The 21,108-nt window shown below is 41.1% G+C and overlaps 1 protein-coding gene across 1 annotated transcript in view; it reads left to right on the forward strand.

Annotated features, from left to right (window-relative positions):
* cenpi (centromere protein I) overlaps window positions 1-21,108 on the forward strand; it is an 89,877-nt gene that overhangs the window by 41,977 nt on the left and 26,792 nt on the right. The window contains exons 14-16 of the mRNA XM_059977076.1: window positions 10,275-10,384; window positions 12,218-12,353; window positions 19,137-19,261. Of these exons, the coding sequence (XP_059833059.1) occupies window positions 10,275-10,384; window positions 12,218-12,353; window positions 19,137-19,261 (371 nt within the window). The remainder of the gene's footprint in view (window positions 1-10,274; window positions 10,385-12,217; window positions 12,354-19,136; window positions 19,262-21,108) is intronic.

The following is a 21,108-nucleotide window of genomic DNA, read 5'->3' on the forward strand; positions in this document are numbered from 1 at the left end:
TGCCTGGCAGAAGTGCCAGTAATCAATTGAATGGTTGTACGAACGAGTAGAGATCTATTGTGGCGGATCACCACTTTAGTTCACTTATTATTCAGGAACTGGACAGTTATAATACTAAAGACTTTAGGTTTCAGAATTAGCTGTATTTCTGGACAAGTTACTCCAGTCCTGTACAACACCTATAGCAAATGACAATGTGAAACTTGCACAGCTATTTCTTGTTGGCAACAGCTAGGTTAAATCAAACTCTTCTAATTACTGCCCAATCAACAAGACTGAATCATCGGAAGTGATGCATACTACAAGCAACTGCGTCATCAGCTGGCACTTAGTTGTCAATATACTGTTGCACAGATTGAATTTTACCTGGACCCCTTGGATCCAGACTTGGTCAAAACGTGCACAAAAACATTGAATTCAAGAAGGGAGATGAGCCTGACTGTAATGGATATTAAGAATGCTTTGTAAAACTGAAGACTATAAGAGGAACACACTTCAGTGGTCCAACTCATATGTTGAAAAGAAGTTGTCAATCACCTTGAGAATTGGGTTAGCCTCTCTGATAGTGCCCTTAATTGGTTTCACTTGGAGATTTGTTTTTGTTTGTCTTGGAGACCAATTTCCTAAGAGATACAAGGTATGTTTTGGTACTGCTCAGGGAAGCTCACTTGGTCCCATACTCTTTTTCCTTATACATGCTTCCCTTAGGAGACATAATTAGAGAGCATAACTTGGTTTTTGTACATCTCTGTAGAGCATGATGATAACACCCATCTTTTTTTGATTCCTGGTATGGCTGTAATTAGATTAGATTAGATTCAACTTTATTCTCTTTGTGCCGAGTACAGATACAAAACCAATGAAATGCAGTTAGCATCTAACCAGAAATGCAAAGAATAGTGTTATTTATAAAATAGCTGGGAATAAAAAGTAAGTGCTACAGCACACAAATATAAAAGTACTGAGACAGTACAATATGGGTGCAATACTGCTTAGCACTGTGATGTGAGGTTCAGCAGGGTCACGGCCTCAGGGAAGAAGCTCTTCCTGTGCCTGTTGATGTGGGAGCAGAGGCTCCTGTAGTGCCTACCGGATGGGAGGAGAGTAATAAGTCCATGAATTTACAGATGAATGAAAATGAATGAGATGCAAATGAATGAGCAGAAATTTCCTTAAACTAAAATAAACATGGTTCAAGTTGGTTTCAAAGCTAGAAGAGATAAACTTGATAACTTTGTTCCCCTTGTAAAATGAGAAATAACTAGCTTGGATATTATCCTTGATTCAGATTTGAAAGTTAACTCCCTCATAAAGAAAGCAACCAGAGCAGCATTTCTACACTTAAAGAATATTACGATGGTATGTTTGTTTCTATCACATAATGATGCTGAAAAATTAATTCACCCCTGTGTATTGAACAGACTAGATTATTGCAATGCACTTTTTATAGTCCTTTCTAGATTTATAACCAAATCTAGGATGAGGGGACATATCAGTACCATACTAGTTACCCTGCATTTGCTTTCTGTATCTTTTAGAATTGATTTTAAAGTTATTTCTTATGTTTTTAAAGCTCTTAGTGCTTTGGGACCAGTGTACATCACACACTTGTTTTTGTTTTATAATCCTCTTGGGTCTTTTACTGCTGGTCTCTTAAATAATCTGCCTGAAAAGATGATTGGCAGGTCATGTTTTTTTTAAACTACACTCCTGAACTGTGGCTTCAATATCTAAAACTATAGAATGCAGATTTAGTTGACACTTTTAAATGCCAGCAAAAAGCCTATTTATTTAATCTTACTTTTTGTCTTTTATTTTAAGGTTTTCTTTGTAATTTTAATTTAATTTAATTTTAGTTCCATGTTTGCACTTTTCAACATCTTCCTTAGTCAAACCATTGTCCCCAGATGCTTCAAAACCTCCAGTCATCCCTGTAGCGAAGAAATCAGTTGTAGCCTGTCTGAATGATACCATCCCGTCGCCCTGACCCCCATAGTGATGAAATGTTTTGAATGGCTTGTCAAGCCTCATATCACAGCCAGCCTCCCCTCATCGCTGGATCCTCTACAGTTTGCTTATCGTCCCAACTGTTCTATGGAGGACGCAATATCCACCACACTGCACACAGTTCTCTCTCACTTGGACAATAAAGACACTTATGCCAGAATCCTGTACATTGATTTCAGTTCAGTGTTCAATACCATCATCCCGCAGAGACTATTGGAGAAACTGTTGGTGCTTGGCCTTAATACTGCCATGTGTCGCTGGATTCTGGATTTCTTGACAGAGAGATCACAGTCAGTCTGTGTTGACAGGAACATCTCTGACTCCATCACACTGAGCACTGGATCCCCACAAGGCTGTGTGCTTAGATCATTGCTGTTTACACTGCTAAGGCATGACTGTGCAGCCAGATTCAAGGAGAACCTGATCATTAAGTTTGCTGATGATACCACAGTGGTGGGGCTCATCAGCAAAAATGATGAAACAATGTACAGGGAGGAGGTCAAACACCTAGAGAGCTGGTGCAGTGACAACAACTTGATGCTTAATGTCACCAAAACTAAGGAGATGATTGTTGATTTCAGACGGTCTCAGCCTGAGCACACACCCCTCAGTATCAGCGGCTCCACAGTGGAGAGAGTGGAAAACATTGAGTTCCTTGGGGTGCCGATCTCGGACAATCTCGCCTGGTCCAGGAACACTACTGGGATTGTGAAATGGGCCCAGCAGAGATTGCACTTTCTAAGGAAACTTAAACAAGCATCACTCCCCACTAACATCTTAACTGCATTTTACAGAGGCGTGGTTGAGAGTGTGCTAACCTTTTGCATCACAACCTGGTACTCCAGCTGCAGTGCTGCTGACCAAAAAGAGTGGTTAGGGGAGCAGAGAAGGTTATTGGGGTCTCCCTACTGTTACGAACCCCGTAACTGGGTGTCTTACCAGCAAAGATAGAAGTTTCCGTTGGAGTCTGGTGATACTATTTTCAACAGTATTTTTTAGTAAAAGTACACAAAAATAATATCAATGCAAATATACAGATAATATACGTCATCAATACTAAACCTAAAAGTGCGGGTATAATAATAATCAATAAGAAATGGGCTCTATCGTTGTCTAGGAGATAATGAATTGTCAGATGGAGATATAAAGTTCAGTTTGGTTCATGGAGGCTGTGGTAGTTGTTGGTCGCGGTGTTTCAATTGTTGGAGGGGGGAGAGAGAGAGAGAGAGAGAGAACAGTAACAGCTATTGACTTGCCAACTTTCCTTTACGATCCTGATCCATCGATGCGTTGTTGTTGTGGCCATTCACTTATGACCCCTCCGTCCTTTAGCTAGACCATTCTTCCGTGGAGGACTCATCACCCAGGCAAGGGTGGACACACACACAAGCCCCTACCGGTCTCGTAGCGTTCCTCCTGGTGCGTCTGAGGGGTGTTCCCTAGACCTCACTTTTATCCCCACTCACGGGGTCTCAGGTGTCAGTCAGGTTGAGATGATGCAACCCATCAAACTAGCCCACTCTGGTTGCCCCCTGAGGGGTTTCAATGAACAGAACAGTACCAAGTACACAAACCTTCTCCAAAAGACAAAAGCAGTAATCAATGGTTCCGTTCTCTTTTGTTAGCTGGAGACATTCCACCTTAGCTGGGCCTCTCTCTCAATAATTTGTATGAGCTGTTATCAATAACAACTGTCTTGGCAGCTTTCCTGTGTCTCTCTCATCTCCCTTGATAACAGCATCGGAATAGTAGCGATTTGCGATTCTCCAAAGGGGGGGGGGGGGCATTGGTGATTCTATATCCTTCTGCCCATCAGAGTTGTTCATCATTCGTAACACAACCTTCTGTTCAAGACCTCTTTCAGAGTCGATGCCTCCAGCACACACAGTACATCATTAAAGACCCCTCACACCCTCTCCATAAACTGTTTGTTCTTCTGCCATCAGGCAAACATTACAGGAGCATCAAAACAAAAACCACAAGGCTACTAAACAGCCAGTCAGACTACTAAATAGCTGCTCCACCTGACTCTGCTTTGGACACTTTTAACATGCACTGGATACTTATAACTTGATTTTAACCGACATGTGGCTGTTGTGCTTTACTATTTATTGTTGTGTTTACTATTTATTGTTGTGTTTGTTATGTTATGATTGCACTTCCCCCTGGGAAACGCTGTCTCATTTTTGCCCTGCGGAGCTGATGTATGGTTGGAATGACAATGAAGTTTTTGAATCTTGAATCTTTATTCCATTGTAAAGCACTTTGAACATCATCATGTGTATGAACTGCTCCACAAATTTATTATTAATATCCTGGCCATTTGACAACTCTGTGTGAGTTCCTTGGGTTGATTTCTCGGGCCACCATCTTCAACTGCTTCATCAGTAATCATGCTTCCATCATAAGATTATGAGTAGGAATCTTTGCTGATAATTGCATGATGTTGAAATCTAGTCATATCTCCTAAAATGCAACCATCCACAACTATATGCAGCAATACTGAGATAGCATTTGGGCATAGGATGATACATTGCAAGTAGTTTTCACACCATAGAAAGTTTTAAGGGAATGATGATTTCTATTGTCAGACTACCTACCCTTGGCTTTCAGTGGCATTATTGTTGTTGAGTCTATCATGATGAATAACTTTGGGATCTGAATTGACAGATAGCCAACTGGATCGGCCACACAAGTGATGTGATTATAGCAGCTGGAAATACCCTCTGTATCCTATAGTAAGTGGCTCACAAAACATCTCAAAAAACATCCTGTCTATAATGCACACATTTAAAGAGAGCTGCATAGACATGTTACGTATCCCGTAACTGGATCACTTACCAGCAAAGATAGAGAGGTCCGTTGAAGTCTGATGGCACTATTTTCAAATGTTTTTATTTATAAAGGGGCACAAAAGTAAGGTTAATACAAACATTCAGATAATATATGTCGCCAATACTCAATCTAAAGTGCGCGTATAGTAATAATCATCATTAAGAAATAAGCTCTACTGTTGTCTAGGGGATAATATATTGTCTGTTGGAAATATAAAAGTCACTCAGAAGTCTGCAGGCTTCAGCCTTTTGGGAATCACTGGGTTTCACGTGTTGGCGAGAGAGAGAGAGAGAGATTGGTGAGAAAAGGAAAACTTGCCCAGGTCTTTATGAAGCAAATCTGTTGTATCAGGGGAACGGGCTCCCCCCGATGTTAGTTAAAAACGGTTTTCCGTGATTCCAGCCACAGACTCCAGGCCTAGAATCTAACGCACGTGGCTTCCTTCAAAATGGCTTCCCGCTACGATGGGATCGCTATCGTGTCTTCTTGGTGCGTCTGAAGGGGTTGTTCCCCCCCCCCCCCCCCGACCCTCCTTTATACTTCCTCACGGGGTCGCAGGTGTCAATCAGGTTGAGATGATGCAATCTCTCTCAACCAGCCCACTTTGCCCGAGGGCTTTACACGTGGTCTCCATGAGACAATAGTCAATGCCGCCTTGTTTTGCATCCCGGTGGAATGTGGTATTCAGCACATCTCTCTCTCTCCCACTTCCTGGGTCTACTGACCCCCCCCCCCCCCCAACTAGTGCTCTTGTGATTCTCACAAAGGAGGGGGCTGCGGACATAACAGCCACATGATTGGATGTTTGCAGTTCCACCAATGTTCCCAGTGCAGTGCACCAGGATAAAGCAGACTTCTTGATCAGTACCCCATCCACCATCCTAAGCATAAATTGCCTCTGGTCAACTTTGATTGCTGTACTATCTGTAAAATATATTGTAGCTACTAGTCTAGTCTACTCTGACAGTATTTCTGAAACTATAATCTCTCTCAGTGTTGGCGCGTGGCCTAGTGGGCAAGGCATCAGACTAGTAACCTGAAGGGCACTGGTTCAAGCCTCAGCTGAGGCAGCGTGTTTGTGTCCTTGAGCAAGGCACTTAACAACACATTGCTCTGCGACAACACCAGTACCAAGCTGCATGGGTCCTAGTGTCCTTTCCTTGGACAACATTGGTGGCGTGGAGAAGGGAAGGCCTGCAGCTTGGGCAACTGCCGGTCTCCCATACAACCCTGCCCAGGCCTGTGCCCTGGAAACTCCAGGCGCAGATCCATGGTCTCTCGAGACCGACGGATGCCACAACAAAATCTCTCTCATGTCAGTTGCCAAACTAATTAGTATGCCATCCTGACTTGGAAATGTGTTTATTCATTTTTTTCCTCCTGGCACAAATGTAGTCCTTCACTTGTAGGACTGCAGCAGTTAAAAAAGCCTGTTCACCAACTGCCACTGCAAGTGCTTAGAGATGTGCTATAACTGCTCTTTATTCCCCCCCCCCCAACCATCTATATTCTAAAAAGCAAATGAATACACTATTATAAGTATTGACCGCACTCTTAACCACACAAAATGGAGACAATGAAGGTCATCTTAATAAGTATTTGTTTCCCTATTCTTGTTAACTATTTGACTTCCGCTTCACACCCTGTTGATATTTTTCTCTTCCTTCATTTATGTATAAATTGCTTTGCTTCATGCTGATTGTCTATCCATTATTGTTTCTGTGTTACCTGTGTTCGGTGGACATCTCAGTAATGAGGCTACTAAAAGGAGTAAGTGAGCGAATAAAGAATAACAACTAAGTAATATAAAATCCACATTATAATAAGTATTTCTCAAGATAGGTATATCATCGTGTACTTTTGCTTCTGTTTAGCTTCTCAACATTTTTAAAGTTAGCCAAACCTTATGGCTCTTCTGAAGGGGATGAGGACTGTCTTTGGGAAACTCCCAGTCTCTTCCTGATATGTTTCTCCCGGCCTCCTCCCGTCTGCTGCCTTCTCATTTCTCGCACTATTTCCCAAGCCGAGTGGGACAATTCCTCAGTCAGGCTTTCTTTTGTTTTGGTCATGCTGACGGGCAACCCTCTGGCCTTCATGTCTGTAGTCGCCTCTTCTACTGTCTGGTACAGCTGCGTCCCGTTGTCATTAAACACTCGAAATTTAGCAGGGTACAGAGTTTGAAATCTAATCTTATTTTGCTTTAATACTCGCTTTACTTCAGAGTATTCTTTGCATTTCTAGAGGACCACGGAGGGGTAATCTTGGTCGAAATATATTAATTTATCCTCTAAAAACACTCTCTTCTTACCCCAGGCCCTTCGTAGAATCTCCGCCTTGGTGCTGTACCGAAGGAATTTAATTATAATTGAGCGTGGCTTTCTATCCTGGGTAGGTTTTGGGACTAATGCATAGTGCGCTCTTTCGACTTCCAGCTTCATAGCTGGGGGAAGCTCCATCGCGTCCTGCAGTAACTTTCCGACAAACTCCATCATAGATGGGCCCTCCACTCCTTCGGGAACGTTGTAGATTCTGATATTTTTCCGCCGTGATCTTCCCTCCAGGTCAAGCAGTTTACCTTCTTGGTGATGTGATATTTTTATTGTCTTACTCAGTATCCATTCCACATTTTGAACACGATCTTCCACCTTCTCAATGCGAGTCTCTGCCACCGCTATTTTTTGATTAATGCTGGCGAGCTCTGCCTTAATATCACGGAGCTGCTGCTTTATATCTTTCTGGATCTCCATTATTTCTTTCAGGATTTCGAAGACATTTGCTGCTTTGTCTGAACAAGGCCCAGCAGCCGCCTTGTTAGCACGCGGTCGGGTGGGAGAGCCACTTGCTGCACTCCTCTCGGACGCAGGCTCCACAGTGACGCTTTTTTTATTTCCATTTCTTCTCCCCATTCTTGCCCCTCTTTTCAGTTCAAATATTTTTCTTAAAATATTATATTTGACGGGTTAATGGGGCTTAATATGCGTTTTTCCGGAGGAGCTAGTGACTTAAGCTGCCATTCTCGATGATGACATCACTGGAAAATCCGTTAGCACCTTTTTCTGTTCCAAATTTTATTTTTGTCCTGTTTGTCTTTTACTATTATTGTGGGCAGTTCTTTTTTTCTTCTAGGTTGTTGTATTGTTGGTATCTGATATATACCTTTAAATGACTAGTCACTTGTTGATTTATACTTGTTATGCTATAGTTATCATCATTTGTTGCAGTTTGAGCAATTTCCAACATCAGTGGTTGGTTAATTTCTGACAGGCCAGTGTTGTATGAAATGAGAACCTGAATCTATATCTTTTTGAACTCTACCAGATTTGTGACTTACAAAGACATGAATTCTCAATAAATGCTGACAGAAATTTTCTGGCCTGCTGAAGGGCCTTTGATACTCCACTTTGTGCAGGTATCGGTAACACTAACAGGAGACCATGCAAAACAAGTAAGAGCTGATTTTGGAGAAGGTGTAGAGGAATGGTTGAACAAATAACCTGTTGGAGTAGATGGTCAGTCAGGTGGTTTCATATTTACCTGTGGCATAGAAGCCATTTGGCCATCAAGTCAATGACAGCCTTTGGAACTATGCCAGTTCCATTACCTTTTTCCCATTTCTTTCTCTGTAAGCTATTCACTCTCATGAACTCCACTCTGATTCTCATTGCCTCCCTACCCTATTTACACCAGCTTCAGAGAACCTGGAACCTCCACATAGGCAGCACAGAGGTCAGGATCAGGCACAGGTCCCTGGAACGATGAGGCAGCATCACTGCCTGCTGAGCTAGTACTGTTGGTGGTTAATAGTTGATTGGGAGTGTGGACTTCTTCAACTCTTAAGACAGCAGCCCCGATGTGTTAGTGTTCTTTCATACCACATTAGACTTCCCCATGCAATTAAGATGAGCTTCAGTGGACATCACAGGCTTCATAGATATTGGAGCACATACCAAGCATCACATACTTGGAATGACCAGTGACATTTTTTCAGCCAAATCTTCAGTTGTGTTCTCAAAGTAGTTCTCCAAGCCTAAACATTTGGACAATATTAATGAGAAAAATCTGCAGATGCTGGAAATCCAAAGCAACACACACAAAATGCTGGAGAGACTCAGCAGGCCAGGCAACATCTATGGAAAATGTTGTTGAATCCAGAGCATCTCAAAAGTGTGCATACATTGTGTGCTGTTTGGGAAAATTGAGTCCATAAAACTACTTCTTTCATGCCATCCTTGATCCCTCTTCAAAGAAATTAAGCAATCTCACAATGTATTAAACAATATATCTTTGGTAAATAAGCAGAGTCATGGCATTAAGGATGTAGGAATTGGATGCTGTTGTGATGGTATATTTGTACCTGGAACTTTATTGAGAGATCAATGTGACATCAAGATTGTGAATTGTTCTGTTTGATCTCAAATGACCCAGCAAGATGGATGATGATGAACAGGGACTCACAGCATTGGCTGTGGTTGCATCATTGTTAATATGGTGTTTATATGGAATAGATTGCAGAAAATTTCTGTTCCATTAATTCTGGATGTAAGACGAATTATTAGACACTATATGACGGCAGAAGCTGAGAGTGGTTGTTTTAACATTTGGGTATTGTCCCAAAGTGTTTGAAGACCAACATGTTTTTTTTTGTTAATATACCCTTATGGCAATAATTGGATGAGAACTAGCAGGAAGCTAATGAAGATGCTTAGAAGTTAGCTGTTATCATGCTGGAGGAAGAGAAGTCATTGCATGTAATCTTGTAACTGAATAAGAATGGAAGGCATTAACTGCAGTGCCATCTAGCTGGATATTGGCAGAAATGCATGGGAGGCTGGGATTTAGTTAATTTTCTGATAGAATGTGGTGGGAAGTTTTGCCACCTTTAGTCCTGTGGGATCTAATTTGTAACTTTGATAAGAACTGTGGTAAGGCAAAACTTAGAATTAATACACAAGTTTAAAGATCAAATTGTGTGAAAGACTAAACTTCACTTGGAAAGCAACGACATGCTCAATAATTGATCTTGAAAGTAGAAAGCAGAGGGGGATGGGTGTTTTGTTCAAAACTGAAGCTGCTCCCTCTCTTGGAGAACTTGCTCAGATGTAAGCAATATGAAGAAATATTCTCCTATTTATCACTCAAACAGTAGAAGCACATATTATTTAGTTCTTCACTTTATAACATCGTTGATATATTTTCAATTTTAAGTGCAGATGAAGTACTTTTGTTGTGTGTGTGAAGTTCTGAAGTGAAGGTTGTATAAATAGAGATTTGTTCCAAATCAAATCCAAGCCTTTGTATAACTGTTACTTTTTCATTTTGGTATAAATGTTACTTTTTCATTTTGACGGGTAGGAGAATGAGGTTCAAATTTGTATAAATTAAAAGCATGTTATTTCTTGATTTCTCATCTTGCCTGCTATATTTCTGTACAGTGCAGTGTGATTGAGAGCATCACCAATCTACTGGTAAACTGGCTGACCTGGTACTCTGTATATGTGACAGAGATGGATAGAGAGTCGCCCAGTGATTCAGAGAGTCCTCTGTAAGTATGAGTAAGTAAGTTCCAGAGGAAATGATTGTTTGCGTTGTCCTATGAACACTGCAATTTTAGGCTTTTTTTTGGTACTTATGTTTACATTATTAATTATTTGCCTGGTGGAAGTAAATTGTATAATGTTCAGCAAAACCAATAAAATTAGGATAATGTGAGGTCATAGTTTGCTTACCTTGGGCAGGAAGACAGGAGAATTGTTGAAATTAGTGTAGGTAATCCTGTATTAGAGAAGGAAAAAATAACACTGCCCTATTGTGGAACATGCAGCAGTATAGTACAAGTACAGGCACATGATTTCTCTGCTGATCGTGGTGCCAATTTAAAACAAATGCATCTCATCCTCCTTCCCCTGCCTGCTTATGTGCCAGTCTAAAGGCCTCTTAGATATTACGAGTGTAACTGATTTTGCCATCTCCCTTGGATGCATGTTGTGAAATTGTATCAGAAAACACTTGCTGATAACAAACTAAAACAAGAAACTGCCAAGAGCAAGGGCCAGATGGAGTGAAGGAGGAACCTACATGACTTGTCATATATATATGGATTATCATTGTTACCATATTCTTCCTTTGTCAACCTTTAATCAGGACGTAAGGTGACAGCTAGCTTGCTGTAAAGTTTTGACTGAGACAAGCAAAAACAAAACTTGAGCTGTATGTCATAGCTGTTGTGTAGCTTGTAACTGCAGCCAAAATATGACTGTTTAGGCTTCTGTCATCTCCTTCTTGTAGGCCGCAGCATCTCTTACCACCACAGGTAATGCTAGAGGTCTGTTTGCTTGCTTAATTCTAACTACCATTCATAGTTCATTTGAATGAATTTAGAGCAAAGGATTGTTTAATGTAACATTTAACTGGCACTGGATGTATTCCCATAATGTTATTTGAAAGACAACCATGCATTGTTTTCAAACATTATGGCTTGAACAATATGGATTAATTTACAACTTTTTTTGGCTGGATTGGAATTTTTAGGCATCGACATTGACTACTTATAATTTTCTTTCTGGACTGCCTTTTCAAGTCAAGATGCCCATATTACATTATGATGAAACTCAGCACAGTGCAGCATCTTTTTTGTTTTAAACAGAAACACACGTCATTTTTCAACTAATGTATTATTGTAAGTGTTCTGTGGAATAAAACATAGATGAAATGGAAATTGAAATATTTTTTTAAAGTAAAATAGAAAAGATGTTTGGCAGGTTACGGTGGAGTTCTGCAGTAAGAGTGCAGGATTAAGTAATTAGTTTTAAACCACTGTGGTAAATGATCAGCACAACTGTAATCAAACAGTTTCCAAGAGCGCTTTAAACCTCCAGAAGTGGTTGTCTTAGTGAAAATTAACTTGATCTGAACTGTGAATGGTAAATTACATTAAATAATTTCCTTTTTATTATGTTTTGTAGCTTAATCTGCATGCAAGATTTGAATTATCACTTATTCATGTTTCATTCATTGTGCATTTACAAAAAAATTTGTTAAACATATATTAGTATGTATGTTTTGGAAAGTTTACTAAATTCATTATTGCTTTGAATATTAACCTAGATTTAAGCATCTATAATTAAGAGAAGAAAGGCCTCTTCTAAATTGGGTATTAAGAACCTTTAGGCCAGAGATGATTCTTCTTACAATTATACCTGATGGGGAAACATGTTTTCAGTGGCTTAAATTGGGACACTTGGTTCAAAGCCAAGAAATATTGTTCAAAGGAAATTTCCAGATATCTTTCTGCAGCTCTACTTGAACATGTTTGCTTTGAGATAAATTGATTTACTATCCACGCTAAAAGGTTTTATTAATATGTTTGTGCTTTCAGGAGCTCCTTCCTTTCTGGATTAATGAATTCTGTTGTTGAACTTGTGGAATTTAGTGCAAGAATGTTTACAGTATCGCTACAGCTAGAAGCTTACAACAGTCTATTGTTGCACTTCATCCTCAACTTCTATGAGATGGTGAGCAAAACCTGTGATCAGAAAATACTTTTCTGCGTTTAGGTTATTGATAAATGAAGTACAATTTGAGTGGTGAAAAAAATATAATTTGGAAGGGGCTTGGGGGTTCTAACATTTAACTGTCATTCATTCTTGGGGCATTCCTCTCTTCGTGGATGTTTGCGAAGAAAAAGAATTTAAGTATGCATATTGTATACATTTCTCTGACACTGAATGTACCTATTGATCTATTACCTGAAATCTCAGTAGATTCTTTAATCAATTTATCTTCCCTTTTCCTCTGTCACTAGCAATTATTCTGAAATATGGGCTATAGTTATGAGAAACATGAAAAAAGACAATATTTTATAATAGGTCATCAACTTGAAATAGTGACATTTTTTCTCTTTCCATTGATGTTCCCTGACCTCGTGAGCTTTCCAACATTCCCAGGCTGAACTGAATAGTAAGTCCTTATTTCCTTCAACTAAACGATCAAAAATGGAGACAAACTTAAAGTAATTGTGAGAATGATTCAAGTGGAGATGGGTGAACTTTGTTTTTGCACAGAGGTTGATGGGGTCTCAAATTTGTTGCCGAAAAGGATGATTGATGCAGAAATAGTGTATGTATACATCATGAGCTGTAACCTGCAAGACTCCACGTCGAGTGCTGGTTAGATTGGGTGGGTTTAAACATGTTGGACTGATCATAAACTATCTGATTTATTTAATATATCTGATTATAGATGGTCTTGAATTGCCAATTTCTAGACAGGGAAATATAAATACACATAAAATATTTCTGTGAAATATTTTGTTAAAAGTGGATCTAGGTGTGAAAGTTTCATTAAAAGGTCATCTATGTTCCTAGCATAAATTATCATAGAACATGAAATAGTTCAGGCCCTTCGGCCCACTATTTTATGTTGACATAGACTCCACAATCAAACTGATACTTTGCTCCTACACAGCCCTTAATCCTCCATTTTTCTTACAATTGCATCTATCTTTTAAATGTTCCTATTGTGTCTACCACCACTCCCGGCAGTGTGTTCCAGGCATCCACTACTCTCCCCTAAACCTTTCTTCACTAACTTCAAATGGATGTCCTCTGGCGTTGGTCTTTTAAGACCTGGGGGGAAAAGCTGCTGGCTGACCATTCTATCTATGCTTCCCATAATATTATGCATCTCAATCAAGACTCCTCTCATCCTTATTCACCCCAAAGAAGAAAGCTGTAGCTCATTCAATCTTTCCTCATCAGACATGTTCTCTAATCTTGGCAGCATCTTGATAAATCTTCTCTACCCCCTCTCTAAAACTTACACATCTTTCCTAGATTGAGGTGACCAGAATTGAACACTAAGTGTGATTTATGTGAACTTTTGTAGAGCTGCAACATAACTTTGCTGCTCTTGAACTCAGTTTCCCTACTCATGAAGACCGGAGCACCATATGACTTCTTAACTATCTTATCAGCTTGCACAGCAGCTTTGAAGAATCTATGGACTTTGGCCCCACGACTGCTTTGTTCCTCCTCACTGCTAAGAATTCTGCCATTAACCATGTACTCTGTCATGAAGTTTGATCTTCCAGAATATGTCACCTCCTGCTTCTCTGGCCAGTTCTATATCCAGTCTAAATTCTGTTGTAACCTGCAACATCCTCTACACCTCCTAACTCAGTATCATCTGAAAACTTAGTAACCAACCCTTCCACTTCCTCATCCAGGTCATGTACAAAAGTCACAAAGAGCAGGGGTTCCAGAAAAGATCACTGCCCAACATCACTGGTCACAGTCTCCAGTTAGAATACCCTCCATCTACTACCACCTTCTGCTCTCTCTGTGCAAGCCAATTCTGAATTCAGTCAGCCAAATCCCCAAAGATCTCATGACTTTCAGGATGAGCCTATTATGGGAAACCTTATCAAATGCCTTTCTAAAATCTGCGCACACCACATCTTGATTGAAAAACTTAATTAGGCTTGTGAGACACAATCAGCCCTACACAAGGCCTTGTTGACTATCTTAATAAGGTAATGCTTCTCAAAATGCTCATAGATCTTGTCTCAAGTAGTTTGTCCACCACTGACATAAGAGTCACTAGTCTATAATTCCTAGGATTATCCCTATTATCTTTCTTGAACAACATTTCCCATTGCTAAACCTCTGATACTTATCCTGTGGCCAGAGAGGAAAAGATTATCATAGTAAATGGCCCAGCAATCTCTTTCCTCACTTTCCATAGTAATCTGGGTTATATCACATCCGGCCCCATTGAAGTATCTTTCTTAATGTTTTTCAGAAGCTCCAATACTACCTCCTTAAACTTGACTTATTCCAGCATATTAGTCTGCCCTATATGCTGACCTCGCATTTGTCAAGGTCCCTTCCTGGTGAACACTGAAGCAAAGTATTCATTAAGGACCTTCTCCACCTCTGCCTTGTGGCACGTTTTCCCCTTTAATGCTAAGTGGTCCTGCATTCACTCTAATGCATGTTTACCACCACCAGAAGGTGAAGGTGTTTGCACAAGTTAATCAATAGACAATAGACAATAGGTGCAGAAGTAGACCATTCGGCCCCTCGAGTCTGCACCGCCATTCTGAGATCATGGCTGATCATTCACTATCAATACCCAGTCCCTGCCTTGTCCCCATATTCCTTGATTCCCCTATCCATCAGATATCTATCTAGCTCCTTCTTGAAAGCATCCAGAGAATTGGCCTCCACCGTCTTCCGAGGCAGTGCATTCCACACCTCCACAACTCTCTGGGAGAAGAAGTTCTTCCTCAACTCTGTTTTAAATAACTGAACTCTTATTCTCAATCCATGCCCTCTGGTACTGGACTCTCCCAACATCTGGAACATATTTCCTGCCTCAATCCTATCAAATCCTTTAATTATCTTAAACGTTTCAATCAGATCCCCTCTCAATCTCCTCAATTCCAGTGTGTACAAGCCCAATCTCTCCAATCTCTCTGCGTAAGACAGCCCTGCCATCCCAGGAATCAACCTAGTGAATCTACGCTGCACTTCCTCAATTGCCAGAATGTCCTTCCTCAAACCTGGAGACCAAAACTGTACACAATATTCCAGGTGTGGTCTCACCAGGGCCCTGTACAAATGCAAAAGGACATCCTTGCTCTTGTACTCAATTCCCCTTGTAATATAGGCCAACATCCCATTTGCCCTCTTCACTGCCTGTTGCACTTGCTCATTCACCTTCATTGACTGATGAACTAGGACTCCTAGGTCTCTTTGCATTTCTCCCTTACCTAACTCTACACCGTTCAGACAATACTCTGCCCTCTTGTTCCTGCTTCCAAAGTGGATAACTTCACATTTATTCACATTGAATGACATCTGCCAAGTATCTGCCCACTCACCCAGCCTATCCAAGTCTCCCTGTATTCTCCTAACGTCCTCTTCGCATGTCACACTGCCACCCAGTTTAGTATCGTCAGCAAACTTGCTGATATAGTTTTCAATGCCCTCATCTAAATCGTTGACATAAATCGCAAAGAGCTGTGGTCCCAATACAGAGCCCTGTGGTACCCCACTAGTCACCTCCAGCCAGTCCGAGAAACACCCATTCACTGCTATCCTTTGCTTTCTATCTGCCAACCAGTTTTCTATCCATGTTGAAACCCTGCCCCCAATGCCATGAGCTCTGATTTTACTCACCAATCTCCTATGTGGCACCTTATCGAATGCCTTCTGAAAATCTAGGTACACAACATCCACTGGCTTACCCTCGTCTAACATCCCTGTTACACCCTCAAAAAACTCCAACAGATTAGTCAAGCATGATTTGCCCTTGGTAAATCCATGCTGGCTCAGCCTAATTCTATTACTGCCATCAAGATGTGCCACTATTTCGTCCTTAATAATGGACTCAAGCATCTTCCCCACGATTGACATTAGGCTAACAGGGCGATAGTTCTCTGTTTTCTCCTTCCCTCCCTTCTTGAAAAGTGGGATAACATTAGCCACTCTCCAATCCTCAGGAACTGATCCTGAATCTAAGGAACATTGGAAAATGATTACCAATGCATCTGCAATTTCCTGAGCCACCTCTTTTAGAACCCTCGGATGCAGACCATCTGGACCCGGGGATTTATTAGCCTTCAGTCCTACCAGTCTACTCATCATAGTTTCTTTCCTAATGTCAATCTGTCTCAATTCCTCTGATATCTTATGACCCTGGCCCATCCATACATCTGGGAGATTGCTTGTATCCTCCCTGGTGAAGACAGATCTAAAGTACGCGTTAAATTCTGTTGCCATTTCCCTGTTTCCCATAACAATTTCTCCCAATTCATTCTTCAAGGGGCCAACATTGTTCTTAACTATCTTTCTCTTCACATACTAAAAGCTTTTGCTATCCCCTTTTATATTCCTGGCTAGACTGAGCTCATACCTGATTTTTTCTCTCCGTATTGCTTTTTTAGTCAAGATCTGCTGTTCCTTAAAACTTTCCCAATCATCTGTATTCCCACTCATCTTAGCCCTGTCATAACTTCTTTTTCTTTAATGCTATGCAATCTCTGACTTCCTTTGTCAACCACTGTGGCCCCTTCCCCCTCTTTGAATCCTTCCTTCTCATTGGAATGAACTGCTTTTGCATCTTTTGTATTATCCCCAAGAATATCTGCCACTGCTGATCCACTGTCTTTCCTGCCAGGGCATCCGCCCATTTAACTTTGGCCAGCTCTTCCCTCATGGCTCCGTAGTCTCCTTTATTTAATTGCAACACTGACACCTCTGATCTGCCCTTATCCCTCTCAAATTGTAAATAAAAACTTATCATGTTATGATCACTACTTCCTAATGGCTCCTTTACTTCAAGATCACTTATCAATTCCTGTTCATTACACATCACCAAGTCCAAAATAGCCTCGTTCCTGGTTGGCTCAAGCACAAGCTGTTCCAAAAATACATCCCTTAGACACTCCACAAACTCCCTATCCTGGGGTCCAGCACCTACCTGATTCTCCCAGTTCACCTGCATGTTGAAATCTCCCATAACGACTGCATTACCTTTAGCACATGCCAATGTTAACTCCCTAATCAACTTGTACCCAATATCCACGCTACTGTTTGGGGGCCTGTACACAACACCCATTAGGGTCTTTTTACCCTTACTATTCCTCAGCTCAATCCACACAGACTCTACTTCCCCTGTTCCCAAGTCACCTCTTGCTAAGGACTGAATCTCATTCCTCACCAACAGGGCCACCCCACCCCCTCTTCCCATATTTCTGTCTCTACGATAGCACATATACCCTGGTACACTCAATTCCCAGGCCTGATCCCCTTGCAGCCATGATTTCCCCATTTTCATCTGAGCTTCAAGCTCATCTGTCTAATTTCTGACACTACGCGCATTCAAGTATAGAATTCTTAGCCCATTCCTCCTCTCTTTGCTTAAAACTCTGTCTATTGTACCTAACCCAGCTCCTTGAACTTCCATCGGGCTAGTTGCACCTTGAATTTTGATGACCTTCTCAAGATCACCCAAACCTTCTACACATTTAACCCCATGCCCCTTCTGACCAACCCTCTGTACATGTAACTTTTCCAACACATGTTCTGTCTCACTTTTCTCCTTTACACAATTAATATTTGGGAAACGTGTATTCCCCACCTGTCCCTTATCCTTCATCATATCATCTTCTCTCGTAATCTGGATCCCTGCCCCCTGCACATCTAGTTTAAACCCCCCCCCCCCCCCCGAGCAGCACTGGCAAACATTCCTGCAAGAATGTTAGTACCCCTCCAGTTCAGATGTAGACCGTCCCTTCGAAACAGATCCCAATGTCCCTGGAACAAAGACCAATTATCCAAAAACCTGAACCCTTCCTTCCTGCACCATGTTCTCAGCCTCGTATCAATGTGCATAATCATTCTATTCTTCGCCTCACTTGCATGTGGCACAGGTAGCAATCCCGAGATTGTCACCCTGGAGGTCCTGCCTTTCAGCTTCCCTCCTAACTCCCTGAACTCTCTAAGCAGGACCCCCTCACTCACCTTACCTACATCGTTGGTCCCTATATGGACCACTACATCTGGGTTCATGCCCTTGTTCTCAAGAATAGCCTGCACCCGATCTGAGATGTCCCGGACCCTGGCACCAGGGAGGCAACATACCATCCGAGACTCCCGATCTGCCCCACAAAATCTCCTATCTGCCCCCCTGACTATAGAATCCCCTAAAACTATCGCTCTCTTCTCTTCCCTCCTCCCCTTTCTAGTTGAGGGTTCAGAATCAGAATCAATAAGGTTTATTATCACTGTCTTAAATGACGTAAAGTTGCTTTTTTGTGGTAGTAGTAGAGTGCAAAGACATAAGATTAATATAAATTGCAAAGTAACTAAGTAGTATAAGAAAGGAATAAAGAGATGGTGTTCATGGACCATGCCTGACTACACCAATCCTTTGCCTGTACTCCCTAACTCTGCTTCCCCCATCTGTACATAAAGTTCCAGAAGTGGTCTTTCCATTTCTATATATTTAGAAAAAGACATCTCTACTTATAAACACATATATCTTAAAATAGATATGAACATAACCATTGGCCTTTGTGATTACTTTCTATACAGTATATGTCTTTAGTGATTCACACAGAATACCATGGAAGCTAACACTTCAATCTTGACATAAAACTGTGTTTTTGACTAAATTTTTCTGCTCTTAAAGACCCTTGGCTCATACTGCACTTACTTGAAATTTATCCTCCCTTTTTACTTTCATTTGATGTTTCATACTGTTATAGTTCTATTATATTTTGTTCTCAGGTTTCTGAGATGTATTTGAAATATGGTCTACCCATGGTAATTATGCCACCTGATGGTATCTTCTATCCAGCACTATTGAGTTTGGAATCAGTGACTCTGAATCAGCTGTGCCATATGATGCATAGGTAAGTGGTTTATCTTCTTTGTTGCATCCCACTGGTATAAGATATTTGTGAAATACATATAATATCCTAAAGTTTGTCATCCAAGTAGACATATAAGGAAACTCCCAGTGGTATCCACCAGGGAGGAAATACTTTATGCTTACCTGCAACCCGGCCCATTGAGTCTTCTCTGTCATACCATCTGATTTATTGTCCTCTCAACCTCATTTTCCTGCCTTCTCCCCATGACCTTTAACATCCTGACTAACCAAGAAAATATCAAGAAAGATATTAGTCAGGAGAGGACTAGAATATAAAAGCAAGGATGTACTGCTGAGGCTTTATAAGGCACTGGTGAGACCCCATTTGGAGTATTGTGAGCAGTTTTGTGCCCCTTGTGTAAGAAAGGAAGTGCTGACATCGGAGAAGGTTCATAGGAGATTCACTACAATGATTCTGGGATTGAAAGGCTTATTGTATGAGGAGCACTTGATGGTTCTGGGCTTGTACTCACTGGAATTCAGAAGAATGAGCAGGAAATATCATTGAAACTGATTGTTGAAAGGCCTTGATAGAGTGGACATGGAGAGAATGTTTCCCATGGTGGAGGAATCTTAAGACCAGAGGACGCAACCTCAATAGAGGGACGTCCATTTAGAACAGAGATGAGGGGGCATTTAGCCAGAAAGTGGTGAATCTGGAAATTGTTCTCATAGGCGGTTGTGAAGGCCATATCATTGGGTATATTTAAGGCAGAGGTTGATAGGTTCTTGCTTTGTCAGGGCATGATGGGGTACGGGGAGAAGGCAGGAAATTGTGGCTAAGAGAGAAATGTATCAACCATGATAAAATGGTGGAGCAGACTCGATAGGCCAAATAACCTAATTCTGCTCCTATGTCTTATGGTATTTCATATACCATGTGCATTCAAATATAATTCCTTTATTTCTGTATTCATCACCCTTTTTAATTTTGCTCCGTGTTTTATTTCACCTCTTTTCACTGACTGCAGTTTTGCCTTATCAGCTGCTCCATCCTCAGCCCTATCACTCTGATTCCATTTAAGCTAGAGACTAACTTGCAAATGAGCTTATGCCCCTTAAAAATTCTTATGTTCATAACCTTCTGAATTGTTGTTATATTTAAGATGCTGTTGGAAGAATGCACTGTTGATTCATCTCAAATAAGAGAGAATGATTTTATTATTTGGTGATTGTAATTTCTGAAATAAGTAATCTTCCTGGTATCTTTACTGATTGATGTGAGTTAGTAAAATGAGATACTACCTCGTAACACTGCAAAATGTTATAGACTGGGGTCCCGAGTTTGTACTCTGGTAAATGTTGAATTAATCAATGGGAATGAGGGTAGCAATTTGATAATTGTTGGTTCATGAATCAGAAAAATAGCTGATATTCTGCTCCCAAATACAATTTATCTCCATTTGCACCTGTTACAGTAGTGGTCACCAACCTTTTTAAGCCCAAGATCCCCTACCTCGGCCTTAGTGAAAGGCAAGATCGACCCCAAATCAATTAGTTACACGCATGCTCACCGGGGGCAGAAAAGACCGGAAGTAAAACCCCGCAGCCCAGAAGTAGAAATAATGTATGAACAACAGGGGTCCCCACCCGTTCTTTGCGCTGCAGGCCAATTTAGTATTGACAATATTCTTGCGGACTGGCCGGCGGTGGGGGGGGGGGGGGGGGGTGGTTAAACATGACGGGAATACAGCAATACTTGAAGCAGGTTCCTTATGTCCAGTCTGTTCTGCAATTTAGTTTTCGTGCCACTTGGCTCTCAGCTGCTGTCCTGTTTGCTCACGATTTTTCCGCTGAAAAAAACTCAGTGGGTTTGTCTTTAAGTGC

The sequence above is a fragment of the Hypanus sabinus genome, chromosome 8, assembly GCF_030144855.1.
Source record: "Hypanus sabinus isolate sHypSab1 chromosome 8, sHypSab1.hap1, whole genome shotgun sequence".
Classification (NCBI taxonomy): domain Eukaryota; kingdom Metazoa; phylum Chordata; class Chondrichthyes; order Myliobatiformes; family Dasyatidae; genus Hypanus; species Hypanus sabinus.